This window comes from Emys orbicularis, chromosome 1 (genome assembly GCF_028017835.1).
Source record: "Emys orbicularis isolate rEmyOrb1 chromosome 1, rEmyOrb1.hap1, whole genome shotgun sequence".
NCBI lineage: Eukaryota > Metazoa > Chordata > Testudines > Emydidae > Emys > Emys orbicularis.
Genome location: NC_088683.1, coordinates 341,978,011 through 341,994,206, shown reverse-complemented (window position 1 = coordinate 341,994,206; position 16,196 = coordinate 341,978,011). Strand labels below are relative to the sequence as shown.

The 16,196-nt window shown below is 46.2% G+C and overlaps 2 protein-coding genes across 3 annotated transcripts in view; one reads left to right on the top strand and one right to left on the bottom strand.

The window, feature by feature from the left end:
* Nucleotides 1–2,348, bottom strand: part of MRE11 (MRE11 homolog, double strand break repair nuclease) — a 47,343-nt gene extending 44,995 nt beyond the window's left edge. The window contains exons 1-3 of the mRNA XM_065409791.1: nt 2,279–2,348; nt 820–959; nt 165–297 (exon numbers count right to left, since the gene is read on the bottom strand). Coding sequence (XP_065265863.1) covers nt 165–297; nt 820–839 — 153 coding nt within the window. The 5' untranslated portion in view covers nt 840–959; nt 2,279–2,348. The remainder of the gene's footprint in view (nt 1–164; nt 298–819; nt 960–2,278) is intronic.
* Nucleotides 2,349–2,427: 79 nt separating this feature from the next.
* ANKRD49 (ankyrin repeat domain 49) lies at nt 2,428–6,629 on the top strand. Of its 2 annotated transcripts, none has more exons than XM_065416758.1 (3): nt 2,428–2,543; nt 3,797–4,165; nt 5,648–6,629. In XM_065416758.1, the coding sequence occupies exons 2-3, from the start codon at nt 3,893–3,895 to the stop codon at nt 6,107–6,109; spliced, it is 735 nt and encodes a 244-aa protein (XP_065272830.1). In that variant the 5' UTR covers nt 2,428–2,543; nt 3,797–3,892; the 3' UTR covers nt 6,110–6,629. The 2 variants fall into 2 exon arrangements, with proteins under 2 accessions (XP_065272830.1, XP_065272822.1); XM_065416750.1 differs by having other exon boundaries at nt 2,428–2,563.
* The last annotated feature ends 9,567 nt before the right edge of the window (nt 6,630–16,196 follow it).

Sequence of the window (16,196 nt, the reverse complement as noted above, 5' to 3'; positions counted from 1 at the left end):
TTGAGCAACCTTCTTATAATTACTTCAGAACAAAGGCCGCAATCTTTCAATCTTCAAAGGGCTCCACAAGATCCAGATACAGGATTGGGGCCAACCTTCCTAATACTTTCTGGAATGCATCCAAAGTCCAGTCTCATAACTTTATTTTCCAAAAGGCTGCTTACTTCTTTTTGTTGAGCATGTCTCAAAATTTCATCAAAAGTTACAAAAGTATCATTTCCACGCACAGGATCCTTCTCCAAGTACCCAAGGTGAATGTCAGTGGCAACCAAGATTTTGAAGGTATCTTCATCATCCCTAAATCGAATTAAAAAAAATAAAAATAGAAAACTGTACTATGAATTCAGATATTTCAACAGTCTATCATACAATAAACTGTTTTGCCAAAAATCACCAAATGCACAAACAGTCTGGCACAGAAAACATTGTATTTTGTAGAGTTAACAGCACACCATCATCTTAAAAATCAAGTCTGTCTCAAAATGTTTAACCTACTTCTGTTTCAAACACCACCTAAAATTACGGTAAATAAAAGAGGTTATGGGCTAGATCCTGCAAATGGATCCATGCAGGTGCAGGGCTGCACCAACGTGGATCCCTTTGAAGGATCTTCTAATCCTAAAGAAAAAAAATATTTTCTTCATAAAACCACAAATATTGGCTGAGAGAAACGGGCAGATCAAGTACTTGAAACTATATTGAATTCATTTTTTAAAAAACTGAATAGCTTGCCAGTTGACTGTTTCCTTTCAGATGGAACAGAAACATGTGCAATGTTTGCATAGGGAGGTTATGGGTCTGAAAAAAACAGGAGCTTACCCTGAGTTGATGCGACTCATCTCTGCGCTCACAATGGCTCCAGGTGGCTAGGACTCCTCACTGAGCAGTTCTGGACAGAGCTTGATGGGTCAGTACAAGGTGGAAAATTCAGTTCTAGCTTTGAATACACAGAATAGTGTCTAAAAGACACGAATACAAATGGATTACAATTAAGCGCATAATAAACTGAGTTCATGCCACCTACCCAGTTTTGCACTGATAGTTGTACTGCTCCTTTTTTAAAAATACAAAAAGTCAGATGTATTTAAGAAAATGACACTTTTTTGTTTTTGGGGGGAGTGATAGCTCAGTGGTTTGAGCATTGGCCTGCTAAACCCAGGGTTAGTGAGTTCAGTCCTTGAGGGGGCCACCTAGGGATTTGGGGCAAAATAGTCCTGCTAGAATCTCATGGACTTGATGACCTTTTGGGGTCCCTTCCAGTTCTATGAGATAGGTATATCTCTATATATAAAATTAAAAAATTGTTTATCCATTTCATTTCACTGCTGCACAAAGTAATCAAGTATATGGGGTAAAAGGAATAGCTCAGTGGTTTGAGCATTGGCCTGCTAAACCCAGGGTTGTGAGTTCAATCCTTGAGGGGGACATTTAGGGATCTGGGGCAAAAATCTGTGTGGGGATTGGTCCTGCTTTGAGCAGGCGGTTGGACTAGATGACCTCCTGAGGTCCCTTCCAACCCTGATATTCTATGAAAAGGAATCTCTATTTCTGCCCCTTGCACACCAAAGTGGCATTTCAAAGTATATAGCACAGAAGCTGTCCCAGAAACAGGGCTTTGGAAGAGCTATCCTTTGCAATTCAAGTAACGACGCGGCACCTGAACAGCAATGAGACAGGACTCCCTTAATCAGCAGGCAGCCAAACTTCCCCGCACGAGGGGGCCATGCTGGCAGGCGGCCTGCGGGCAAACACGCATTGGAGCGGACAGACGCACAGCCCACAGCGAGGAAGGACGCGTGCGATGCTGTATCTTGATCGGAGTGGCAGAGAGACGCCAATGGACCAGAGATGCCAGTAAATGAGGGAGCAACCATTCCACCCCCCTCAAGAGGGAGCATTGGACGCTGGGGATCCGGGTGCTTGTGTAACCCGCTGGCGTGCGTTACAGCCCCCATGTGCCGACCCCCGGGATCGGCTGGTACAGCCCCAGCAACGGGGCTCTTGAGCTCTGGCGGGTCCCAGTTCAATCCGGGCACGTGACTCAAGTGGGCGGCGCTCACACCTGCCCGGCAGGCCAAAGCTTGCAGCTAAACACCGCGCCGCGCGGCTTCCCCCCCGGGCCCCGGAGCCTTGCACGGGCGCGGAGGGAACAACCACCCACCCGCGGCGCAGAGCGGTTCGGGGGGCTGCACTGGGGCCGGGGCCGGGCCCGGCCCGTCTCCCCTGAGCCCCGGCACCGCTGCCCCGGCTCAGCCCCGCTTCGCCGCGCGGTCCTCACCCGGCAGCCCTACCGCGTCAGCAGCCGAGCCTCGCCGCGCTTTCAGTTTCCATAGCGCTGAAGGGGCGGGGATAGATTGAGTAGTGTCCTCTCGCGATAACTGCCCACCAGCTCCCGCTCACAGGCAGCGTCACGGCCACTTCCGGGAGGAGCTGCGGACCGGAAGTGTTATACTGGGCTCCGTCTGTGTGCTTTCATGTGGAGGGGGCGGTGGTACTGAGTCCCGTGCCACCGTCGCCAGCCGGCCCCGCCCCTGAAATCCGTGGTGGGCATGAGGCTGGGCAGGTATTTTTGCCCCCGTAGCAGCTCAGGGCGGGACCCAATTACAGCTCGGAAGCTCAGCAGCGCCCGAGTGGATCGGTGCCAGTGCCTGGCCGGGGGCCTTCCCTTAGCAGGAGCGCTCAGTGCTGCCAGAAGTGGCACTCGTTCCCTGGCATCAGTATTGCACCTGCTGCCCCAGGAGAGTGCGGGGGGGGGGGGGGCTGGAGGTGTTGGCTGTGGGGTGGCATGTAATCCTGAGCTCTTGGCTACTCTAGGTCATTACAAATCTCATGGCACTGTGAATGCCACAGTGACCTGGCTAGAGTCCAGCTCAGGTTACCAGTCACCTGAGACATGTTTTGCATCATCGGAACAAAGTGGGATGTGGAACGAGAGTACGTTGTTTGGGGAAGTGGTATCAGACCAGCTACCCTGCTAAGTACAATGCTAACTAGCCCGTCTGCTGTGCACCAGCTGCATCCTGGCAGCAGGAGCCAGAAGGGACAGGTGACTCGGGGAATAGGTAGAGGAAAGGGACAAAAGGAAGCTGGCAACAGTGGGCAGGAGGCTGACCTTGGCTTCCATCCCTTCTCTTTGAATTTTAAAGATGGATAAACTCATTCTTGGGTGGGGGCAGGGGAGCTGATGCATTAAATTGAGTGCATGCTTTTGAGGATTGCATGCTCAGACAGTTCCCACAGTATCACTGACAGAGAAGAATCCTGTCCTGCTGAGCACAGGGCTACCTTTCTGCCCGTCATGGGTTTCTCTCCTAGCTGTGGTGCTTTACAGAGGAAATGCCCAGTGTTCTCCTTCTTTCTCACCTTATCTGCACCCTGAAGCTATCCCAGGCTTTTGGATGAAATGTATAGATAAGTCATTATTGTTACAACTCAAAAGTAAAACAGAAGCAAAAACTAATGTTGAAAATAGACATAAAATTTCTAAACACTGTTAACCATTTGGCTGCTGCAGGGTATTCCACTCACATTATGCAAAATGCACATTGAGTACTGCGCCATATACTTTTGCAGATGTTATAATTACTGTGTACAAGCACTCTATTTCTGGGGGGTTTTGATAGGAAATACGTTAACTGCAGCTAACACAGTTCCTGTTTACATAGCCAGTTTGGTAAAATGTACATAAACTGGCATTCTTAAAATTGGTTCTTGAAAATTGGTTCATTGTGTTGCTGGTATTGGCACAACCCTTGTTTTAGCTTTTGTTAATTATTTATGTATGTGTGTTTGGCAGGAGGTAATGCTGAATGACTCAGAAAAGAAGCAAGACAGCACCAGAAGAAAAAATATTTAACTCTGTACAGTTGACATTTACAGATGCTAACTAAAAATGAATGAAAGCAGAAAATCAGATGAGAAAAATATTGACGATAGAAAAGATGATAGAGAAGAATTACTGGAATTTTCTGAGAACTTTAACCAACTTGAATTGTTGGAAACACACAGACATCTAATTCCTATAGGAACTCAGAGTCTTTGGTCAGGAGAGTCTGATGAGGAAGATGAAGAGGAGGAAAAAAGTGAGGAGTGGTACCAAATGCAAGAAAAAAAAATGAAAAACAATCCAGAAAAACTGCTGCTTTGGGCAGCTGAAAAAAATCGGGTAAGAAGGAGTTCATCCACTATATATATATTTTTGACTGTATCACCTTAAATTGGTATCTACCCAGATTATGCTTAAAAAACAAAAATCTAGCCGTAATTGTTATATTTTTGCAAAGCATACTGGGAGCCCAGCTAATTGGACCTAGAACATTTGGGGCCAGGTCCTGCAAGCAGATCCACAGGGGTGGCCTCCCTTTCAAGTCAGCAAGGCTCCAGATAAGTTCAGGTGTCTCTCCATGCAGCTCAGCTTGCAGGATCAAGGCCTTGATTTGTACCAAGAGCTCAAATACTAACACTGATCTGAAAATACTGTGAACTGAAAGAGTATTCTGGATATTTTAATACAAATTATGAGCCCAACAGGTACACTCTTAATCCTATTGTATTGCTTTAATGCATGTCATATTAAAACAAAGTACACTAATTTTGAATGCCGAAATGAGGTCCATCTCTTGCAAACGATATGTTCGCAGTGTGTCAGCTGAAGCTGGTTAACTACTTCCAATAAATTGGAGAATAATTTTTTGAGGGATTTTGTCATTGTATGTGGTATGTGTGCATTAACAAATAGTATTCTACCAACTGTAAAGTTGGTTAAATACTACCAGAAGTAACTTTGTGCATATAGTTATCGTGTGGCAGAGTTCTACAGGTTATGATTGTGGCCAAGAGTTGAGTAGGATTCAATGAAAGATTTGAATTTGAATCCAGCTATATAGATAAGACCATCAACAGTTCTGCTGTAGAAGACAACTTTTTAAAATAAGGAATATAACATCTCGTGCTTTAGGGCATAAAATAAGCACTACATGAAGGGAGTTAGTAATAACTTGGGGCAAGTTATTCCATAATTGGAGATGGGGTTGCTTGAAGTCAGTGGGACTGATGCAAGTATCTTTAAGCACGTGCTTGCCTGAACTGGGGCCAGAAACAGGATGCTGTACTAAGTAGACTACTGGTCTGATCCAGTGGGACAATTCCTGTTTATCCATAAGATAAAACAAACCAAAAAATTCTTACCTCAAACATGGTCTTTTTTTCTTCTTCAAAACTATGCTGTATATACAGGAGATTAATTGAATTGTGTTTTGACTGAAGGGCAAGCTAGTTACTCTTGACAAAAACATTCCCGTTAAATAGTACTTTATCCTATATGCACTAAAATCAACAGACTATAAATTGACCTTATTTAATTACACTTGTTACATAAACTGCTGTCTAAAAGTACAGTTTGTGTGTGCGTGCATGTGTGTGTGTGCATTCATGTACCAGTGTGTTCATGTCTGTTCTCCAAAAGAAATAGCAGCAGTAAAATAATTGGTATCATTTTACAATTGTTTGATGTGTACAAGCTTCTTCCTGAGTCCACTATTATAAACTTGCTTTGACTGCATACCAGGCTGTCTCTAGATTGTAGAAATAAAAGCAGTGCATCTCATTGGGTGAGGGTTACATTAAGCTGTCTATCTTTCTTACATAGCTTAGCACAGTACACAGGCTCCTTTCTCAAAAGCTAGCTCCCGTTAACGTCCAAGACGAAGATCAGTACACTCCCCTCCATCGAGCTGCCTACAGTGGACATATAGATGTTGTGCGTGAATTGATTGCCCACGGTGCAGATGTCCATGCACTGACAGTGGATGGCTGGACGCCTCTACATAGTGCATGTAAGTGGAACAATACAACGGTGGCTTCGTTTTTACTTCAGCATGGTGCAGATATCAACGCTCAAACAAATGGATTGCTGACACCATTGCATCTTGCTGCAGGAAACAGAGGGAGTAAAGAAACACTTGAACTTCTGCTGATGAATCGTTACGTGAAACCAAACCTAAAAAATAACTTGGATGAAACTGCATTTGATATTGCTAGAAGAACTGACATATATCACTACCTTTTTGAAATTGTAGAAAGTTGCACAAATTCTGTGCCAGATTCTTAAAAATTCTCATTATTTAAACTTCTGAATGTGAATTTCACTTACTTCCTCTTTGTGACACGGCATTCTTTATACTTGCACCCAAAATGAGTGGTTTCTCCCCACTTCTCAGAAAAGATTTAATGGGTGATATTGTAGAGGGAGATCTCATGATTAAGATTTCATTATTTTTTGCAAAATAAATGACCATATACTTACTCAGACTTTGACATATTATCACTTATATAGAATGGGACTTGAGGTGTTCTGCAGGATAAAGCTTTGGTAAATTTAGTAATTTGCAGTGGGTCTCCACTTAATCAGTGCAAATTAGCAAGGATCTACTGTAATTAAAGTCCAAAACACTAATATCAAGTCAAGGAGAAAGCTGGAACATTAACTGTTAAGTAAGCTAGCAGGTTATGCACAAATTGGTAGTTACTGTTTGTTTTAAACTTTTGAGACACTTGTTTTAACTTCTTTAAAAGTGCACGAAAACGCTGACTGAATGTAACTAACTTATACAAGGGACACGAAAAATATATAGTTTCCTTATTTTAAAATAAAATACTTAACACTAAATATTGTTTGTGTTGTGGATCTTTGTTGAAGGCCTAATAATCAATGAAATTGTCTGTTCATAGACCAAGAGCATTATTCCGATAGTGTCAAAAGCAGTTCCAGTTTAGTTTTACTGGTACTTTCGTATGGAGATGACTATCATTAAGGGTCCTGTTTACACTCTCCGTCAAAATTAGTTAAGGAATAATGTTTAGATGCATCCAAATACACACTTGTCTACAAGTTGAAGCATGTCAAGATCCCTCACTTTCACAGATCATGGACAATGATCCCTCACTTTCACAGACCTTGGGAGGCAGGCCAGTCCTCGCCCACAGACAACCCGCCAACCTTAAGCATATTTTCACCAGCAACCACGCACCGCACCATAACAACTCTAACTCAGGAATCAACCCATGCAACAAACCTCGATGCCAACTCTGCCCACATATCTACACCAGCAGCACTATCACAGGACCTAACCAGATCAGCTACAACATCACCGGCTCTTTCACCTGCACGTCCACCAATGTTCTATATGCCATCATGTGCCAGCAATGCCCCTCTGCTATGTACATTGGTCAAACTGGACAGTCACTACACAAGAGGATAAATGGACACAAGTCGGATATCAGGAATGGCAATATACAAAAACCTGTAGGAGAACACTTCAACCTCCCTGGCCACACAATAGCAGATGTTAAGGTAGCCATCTTACAGCAAAAAAACTTCAGGACCAGACTCCAAAGAGAAACTGCTGAGCTCCAGTTCATTTGCAAATTTGACACCATCAGATCAGGATTAAACAAAGACTGTGAATGGCTATCCAACTACAGAAGCAGTTTCTCCTCCCTTGGTGTTCACACCTCAACTGCTAGCAGAGCACCTCACCCTCCCTGATTGAACTAACCTCGTTATCTCCATACTGATTTATACCTGCCTCTGGAGATTTCCATTACTTGCATCTGAAGAAGTGAGGTTCTTACCCACGAAAGCTTATGCTCCCAATACTTCTGTTAGTCTTAAAGGTGCCACAGGACCCTCTGTTGCTTTTTACAGATTCAGACTAACACGGCTACCCCTCTGATACATGTCAAGATAAAACACTGTTGTGTCTGACTTGATTGGAACATTTTACAGGGCAGAAGAGACTTTAGTAGTATGTCTGATCCATGCTGAAGTCTTGTACAGTTCATTCTAACACAGGAGTCAGGACACCATTCTAGTCTCATACATTTCATTTTGTGTTTTTTCTCAGAAATTCTCTAACTTTTGGACGGTTCCCTTAGTTCAGTTCTGTATTTGATCCCCTTTTTAACTGATGAGTGGCCAGTATTGTCAACCTGGAGCACTCAAATATCACGAGGCAGGCACAAAAAACATGGGATTGGATTAAAAATCATGCGATTTTAAAAATAATGCATCTTGAGTTCTCACTGTTTATCTTCTGGCTTTTGAACCTTGTGGGGTGCACTTGAGTGACGTTGGCAAAGCTTTTCTCTGCAACCGTGAGCGCTAGAAACTTACTTTCAGCTTTTAGTTTAAAGTAGATTCTCATGTATGCCCAGGAGCTAGAGCTTTAAGACATACACCAAACATGATGAGACTCGTAATGAAATCACAAGCATTGGCAACACTGGGTAGTCCTTGACTCCAGCATTTTCTCCTTTTGCCAACACCTTCCTCTCCAAGCAGCTCAGGTCCAGATCCACAGAGGGAATTGCAATGCTCAGCTTTGCCTTTTCGGTGCCTAGAAAAATCACAGGAACAACACTGTGACCCACAAAGACTAAGCTAGGTGCCTAAATAATGAATGGGACGAGACAGGCTCCCCAGCATGTGATCCACAAAAAGTCAGCGTACTGGCTGGTGAGCCAGGTAAGCTAGCCAATGGGAGACACTGATGAGAGGGGTGTGTCCTAAGCCCCACCTCCTTACAGAAATAGGCACATAACTTTTGGCTGCAGGGACACAAGGCCCACAGCTAGGAACCTGTCTCCTGCAATCAGGTGGCTTAGGTGCCTAACTCATTTATTGTGAGAATGAGTAAGGTGCCTGTCTCACTCTACACAAAATGGCCAGCGCAGGAGGTTAGTTCAGTGATTAGAGCATGCACCTAGGATGCAGGAGGGTCATTTGAGGAGGGGGACTGGACCCTGGGTCTTCTAACCACCAGGCTACAGAGTCTTTCTCTTTCTCTCTCTCTGGACCAATGATTCTTTAAATATTTATACACACCAGAAGAGCTTCAACAAGAAAGATTAAGGGAGCCCCACCTCACAACATTCTGTATCTCAGTGGTTAAAGCACTCTCCTTAGAGAGTGTTCAAATCTTCTCCCCCAGTCAGGCAGAGGAGAGGAACTGAATCTGGGTCTCTCTCAGCTGAAGGAGTGCTCTAACCACTAGGCTAAACGTTACAAAGTGGAAGAATACCACCACCTCCTCCTCCTCTATCTGTATTGAAGCAGAGCACACTTACTGGATCAGGTTCCCCCCCAGGCATGTCCTGCTTCATGAATTGCTCTGGAGTTTAGGCAGAAGATAAGCATCTGGATGCTGACAGTGAAGCAGTACTGCACATGCCCAGAGGCAGAAACATAGGCACATAGGGAAGTTTTATTCTGAAAATGTAGTCACTGAAGTTATGTCTATACTGCAATTAAAAACCTGCAGCTGGCCCATGCCAGCTGACTCAGGGTCATGGTGCATGGGCTAAGGGACTGTTGTTACCTGTCAGCTCTGTGCTCTTGGGGAACCAGGGCACAGTATCCAGCCTGTCTGACTCATGAAGGACCCATTTCCGCCCCCCCCCACCTCTGCTTGAGCCAAAACCGATCAGAAGACTTACAAAAAGCAATGAAAAGGCAGTGGGAGACGCACCTAAACCCCTCCTGACAAAGGTGACAGGATTAAGGCAACTCCCCTACCCTCATTTGCATCGAAGATGGGACAGGGAGGCATCTCCATTAGCATACAGGATGGAGAACAGAGATTGCAAGGCAAGAACCACACTGAACTCTGGGACCAGAAAAGCAGGGAAGCACTGCATCATGGGGGATTTCTGCTCCAGAGGTTAATGAATCCACACCTGCAGACACCCAGCTCAGTAGTTATCTGACCAATTCTAGTAATAAATCCTTTATTGGTATCCAAAATACTGAAGCTGCCTAATTGCATTGTGAGCTCTCTCGAAGGAATACCGCCCATAGCCAAGAATGATCAGTTCCTGTTGTCTAGCCTGAACAAAATAACTTTGGTATATTCCTTTGAGCCCTCAGTTTACCCATAAACAAATATAGTGTTCTCCCTTGAACCATTGTTGTTTCCCAACAAAAACACCCTATCCACACTCAAGTAAGTGTTCTGATGCCTGGATCCAGACTCTGCATCAGTTCCACTGGGACTTCATCTTCTCCTGACTGATCGTGCTGGGGGCTCTGCCTGTCTCCAGCACTCCAGACCCTTAGCTACCACCACACCTGGGAACCCCGACGGAGTGGTGAGAACCTAACTCTCTCTCTCTCTCTGTTTTTTTTTTTTCTACTCTAGGTATAACTTTCTAACCCTAACTTGTGTGATCAGATAGTTTTCTAAACCTGACTTTTGTAATAAATATTAAATCTAGCTTAAATTTGAACTGTTTTGTTTGTTTGGGTCTCCTTGTATGGTTATTACCTGGAAATAAATAACTTTTATGGTTAAGCTGGTTGCTTCCCTCCCTCCCCCCCCCCTCTCTTTTTGTGTTTTTGGCTTCCCCATTTGCTCTGCAGCAACGCTTCTCTTACCTAAGCTAAAGATCCCTGTAGCGCCCAAAAATCCGGTGGGCTTTTCTCATCAGTAGGTTACTACCAGAACAATTGTAATGTGAAAGTGAGGATAGGGACGTGCTGAACCTGTGGCATAGGAGGATGGCAGCTTGAAAGTGCTGCTCGACCCAGCCTGCTCAGGCGAACTCTTTTCCGGTGTGGTGCCCATGGCATATGAGGGTGGCAGAGTGGAAGTGCTGTTCGACCCAGCCTGCTGAGTCCAAGGGCATATAAGGGTGACAGCTTGGAAGTTCTGCTCGACCCAGCTTCCTGAATACAGGGACATATAAGGGGTCAATTTGGGAGTGCGGATTAACCCGGTCCACTCAGACGCATTCTGTTAATATGTGTGTGTGTGTTGATCTGATTCTGGGGCTGGGGAACCTAGGTCCTGCAGGATAGCTCCATTGGGAGAGAACTTGCAGAAGGGAGAAGTAGAGCTCCGTATGAAAACACAAGTGACACAAGCAGTATATTGACAGAATTACAAAACCCTTCCCCCACCCCAGACAAGTAACTGTAATAAATGAGCATACCCCAAAGTAATGGGCAAATCTGGTAATACTGTTTAATTGTGGCGTAGATGTTCAGGCCCTGTGTGCAAAGTTCTCTTTTTATCTTAGTGGTGGAATGCTTGTCACAGGACTCCTGCACCACATTTGTTTCATGTGCTGCACTTTGGTCACTTCTAACCTAGACCAACTGCATATCTACAGTACATAGCTAAGATCACTGCCTTGTTGACTATGTGACTCTTGCTACCGGATGGCATTAGTGTGTGCTGTAGTCTTGGCACTATATAGAGTACTCATCCTTGTTTTGCTCAGCAGGAAATTTTAGTCTGCTGTTTGAACAGCTCCCTGTCTTAGTAGGCCTGCCCTCTTTCAACAATAGATTCAGCCCTTCTGAAAGCAAGCCAAAGTTTTATGATTGAAGTAGAGTTGCACCTCCTGTCCCCAGTGCTTACATTGGGATAGATGCACCTATAGAACTTGTCAATGTTGCTATTTACTTTGAAAAATGAACATATCTGGATTATTAACTAGCTACAATAGTGTACTTTTTCAAACCTGAGTTATTTTTCCTGGAGTGTGGAAAGAAGGGTGTGTACCACTTTGATTTATCAATAGCAGGTGTTAAAAAAGTACATTATGTTTGAAGCAAAAATCATTGCTATCTGTGTAAATTTATGACTTTTCAAGGAATCATAGAATTTCAAGCTTAGAAGGGACCTCAGGAGGTCATCTAGTCCAACCACCTGCTCAAAGCAGGACCAATCCCCAACTAAATCATCCCAGCCAGGGCTTTGTCAAGCCTGACCTTAAAAACCTCTAAGGAAGGACATTCCATCACCTCCCTAGGTAACCCATTCCAGTGCTTCACCACCCTCCTAGTGAAAAAGTTTTTCCTAATATCCAACCTAAACCTCCCCCACTGCAACTTGAGACCATTACTCCTTGCTCTGTCATCTGCTACCACTGAGAACAGTCTAGATCCATCCTCTTTCGAACCCCCTTTGAAACCCCGCGGTTGAAAGCAGCTATCAAATCCCTCCTCATTCTTCTCTTCTGCAGACTAAACAATACCAGTTCCCTCAGCCTCTCCTCATAAGTCATGTGCTCCAGCCCCCTAATCATTTTTGTTGCCCTCCGCTGGACTCTTTCCAATTTTTCCACATCCTTCTTGTAGTAGTGTGGGACCCAAAACTGGACACAGTACTCCAGATGAGGCCTCACCAATGTCAAATAGAAGGGAACGATCACATCCCTCGATCTGCTGGCAATGCCCCTACTTATACAGCCCAAAATGCCGTTAGCCTTCTTGGCAACAAGGGCACACTGTCAACTCATATCCAGCTTCTCATCCACTGTAACCCCTAGGTCCTTTTCTGCAGAACTGCTGCCTAGCCATTCGGTCCCTAATCTGTAGCAATGCATAGGATTCTTCCGTCCTAAGTGCAGGACTCTGCACTTGTCCTTGTTGAACCTCATCAGATTTCTTTTGGCCCAATCCTCAGGGCCGGCTCCAGGCACCAGCATTCCAAGCAGGTACTTGGGGCGGCTATCTGCAAGGGGCGGCAGTCCGTGTGTTTTTGCTGCCCCAAGCAGCGTGCCGAATTGCTGCCGCGGACGGCGGGAGCAGTCCGTGTGCCTTTAGGGCGGCATGCTTGTTTCCGTGGTGGCAGCAATTCGGCGGCAGCTTCTATGTTCAGTTGTCCGCAGCGGCAATTTGGCGTGCTGCTTGGGGCGGCAAAAACAGTAGAGCCAGCCCTGCCAATCCTCTAATTTGTCTAGGTCCCTCTGTATCCTATCCCTACCCTCCAGCATATCTACCACTCCTCCCAGTTTAGTGTCATCTGCAAACATGCTGAGGGTGCAGGCCTCCAGATCCTTAATGAAGATATTGAACAAAACCAGCCCCAGGACCGACCCTTGGGGCACTCTGCTTGATACCAGCTGCCAACTAGACATGGAACCATTGATCACTACCCGTTGAGCCCGATGATTTAGCCAGCTTTCTATCCACCTTAAAGTCCATTCATCCAGCCCATACTTCTTTAACTTGCTGGCAAGAATACTGTGGGAGACCATATCAAAAGCTTTGCTAAAGTCAAGGAATAACACATCCACTGCTTTCCCCTCATCCACAGAGGCAGTTATCTCATCATAGAAGGCAATTAAGTTAGTCAGGCCTGACTTACCCTTGGTGAATCCATGCTGACTGTTCCTGATCACTTTCCTCTCCTCTAAGTGCTTCAGAATTGATTCCTTGAGGACCTGCTCCATGATTTTTCCAGGGACTGAGGTGAGGCTGACTGGCCTGTAGTTCACTGGATCCTCTTCCTTCCCTTTTTAAAAGATGGGCACTACATTAGCCTTTTTCCAGTCATCCGGGACCTCCCCCGATTGCCATAAGTTTTCAAAGATAATGGCCAATGGCTCTGCAATCACATCTGTCAACTCCTTTAGCACCCTTGGATGCAGCGTATCCAGCCCCATGGTCTTGTGCCTGTCCAGCTTTTCTAAATAGTCCTGAACCACTTCTTTCTCCACAGAGAGCTGGTCACCTCCTCCCCATGTTGTGCTGCCCAGTGCAGCAGTCTGTGAGCTGACCTTGTTCGTGAAGACAGAGGCAAAAAAAGCATTGAGTACATTAGCTGCTTTTTCCACATCCTCTGTCACTAGGTTGCCTCCCTCATTCAGTAAGGGGCCCACACTTTCCTTGACCACCTTCTTGTTGCTAACATACCTGAAGAAACCCTTCTTACTCTTAACATCTCTTGCTAGCTGCAACTCCAAGGCCTGGTCTACACTAGGAGGTTATGTCGAATTTAGCAGCGTTAAATCGAATTAACCCTGCACCCGTCCACACAACGAAGCTATTTAGTTCAACATAGAGGTCTCTTAAATTCGACTTCTGTACTCCTCCCCAACGAGGGGAGTAGCGCTAAATTCGACATGGCCATGTCGAATTAGGCTAGGTGTGGATGGAAATTGACGGTAATAGCTCCGGGAGCTATCCCACAGTGCACCACTCTGTTGACGCTCTGGACAGCAGTCCGAGCTCGGATGCTCTGACCAGCCACACAGGAAAAGCCCCGGGAAAATTTGAATTCCTTTTCCTGTCTGGGCAGTTTGAATCTCATTTCCTGTTTGGACATCGTGGCGAGCTCAGCAGCACTGGCAATGATGCAGAGCTCTCCAGCAGAGATGGCCATGCAATCTCAGAATAGAAAGAGGGCCCCAGCATGGACTGATCGGGAAGTCTTGGATCTGATTGCTGTGTGGGGCGATGAGTCCGTGCTTTCCGAGCTGCGATCGAAAAGACGGAATGCAAAGATCTACGAGAAGATCTCAAAAGCCATGTCAGAGAGAAGATACAGCCAGGATGCAACGCAGTGCCGCGTGAAAATCAAGGAGCTGAGACAAGGGTACCAGAAGACCAAAGAGGCAAACGGACGCTCCGGATCCCAGCCCCAGACATGCCGTTTCTACGAGGCACTGCATTCCATCCTAGGTGCGGCCGCCACCACTACCCCACCACTGACCGTGGACTCTGACGATGAGATATTGTCGACGGCCGCTTCCTCGGAGATGTTAGCGGACGGGGAAGATGAGGAAGGAGATGAGGAGGACGAGGCAGTCGACAGCGCTTACAACGCTGATTTCCCAGACAGCCAGGATCTCTTCATCACCCTCACAGAGATCCCCTACCAACCGTCCCCAGGCGTTAACCCTGACCCAAAATCAGGGGAAGGATCAGTCGGTAAGTGTTTTAAACATGTAAACATTTATTTTGAACAGAACATTCATATTAACAGTGGGTTTTTCATGATTTGTTTGCCCTAGGCGCTTAACGTTTCAGTCCTTGGCAGTGCAACTACTGCAAAAAAATCTAACAATGTCCGGTTTATCATGATTGGTTTGCCCTAGGCGCTCTACTGTTTAGTCCTTGCCAGTGCAGCTACAGTAAAATTCGGTCTATATGTCCGGGGATAGAGCTGAAATCCTCATGGGACATCTCCATGAAGCTCTCCTGGAGGTAATTGGAAAGCCTTTGCATGAGGTTCCTTGGGAGAGCGGCCTTATTGTGTCCTCCGTAGTAGGAAACATTTCCGCGCCAGGAGATCATCAAGTACTCCGGGATCATTGCCTTGCAGAGCAGGGCGGCATACGGCCCTGGTCTTTGCAGGCTTTCCCGAAGCATCCATTCTTTCTCGGTCTCTGAAATCCTCATCAGAGTGATGTCGCTCATGGTGACCTGCTTTGAATTAGGTAGGGGAATGTTAGTATTGGGACTGCTTGCCTGTTCCTTTACAGAACTGTAACCGGCGGTTTACAGCCACGCGGTGGAGGCGGGAGAGGGGCAGCATACAGGGATCTTTCCCTGGGACAGCCGCGAGGGGGTGGGACAGGGGCAGAGTTCATGCTTGCCGGATTGCTGGCAGCAGGAACTGGCCAACGCTAGGAGCATTGCTTTGACCGTGAAAGGAGGCCAGTGCTATTATTAAAGTTTTAAGCAGCCACAAGTCTACGGCTTACCATGTCAGCCTGCTACCCAAATTCCGCTGTCCTGCCCCGCTTCTCTGATCTGCACTGCAAGACCCCAGGCACTGAATGCGAAGGCCGATAATTCGACCTTGTCCTGAGTGCGCATGTGATAGGTGCTGTGCATGGTCTTGTTCACAGAGAAAGACTATGTTCTTTGTTCACAACAAAATTTATCTTTCTGAGGAATTCACTCCCTTTTTCCCATCCCACAGCTGCGACTGTCTCCCGACCTACCCTGGCATCACACTCCCAGAGGCTGGCGCAGATTAGGCGTAGAAAGAAAAGGACACGGGACGACATGTTCTCAGAACTTATGGGCTGCTCCCGAGCCGAGGCAGCCCATCAGACCCAGTGGAGGGAGAATATGTCCCAAATCCATCGAGCACACATTGAACGGGAGGAGAGGTGGCGGCAGGAAGACCAGCAGGCGACTCAAATGCTGCTTGGACTAATGAGGGAGCAAACGGACACGCTCCGGCGCCTTGTGGATGTTCTGCAGGACCGGAGGCAGGAGGACAGAGCCCCGCTGCAGTCTATCTCTAACCGCCCTCCCCCGCCACAAAGTCCCATACCCCCCTCACCAAAAGTACCAAGAAGGAGGGGCGGCAGAGTCCGTGAAAACTCTCACTCCACCACTGCAGACTGCTCAAGGAGCAGAAGGCTGTGATTCCCCAAAATTTGATAAGTCCTTT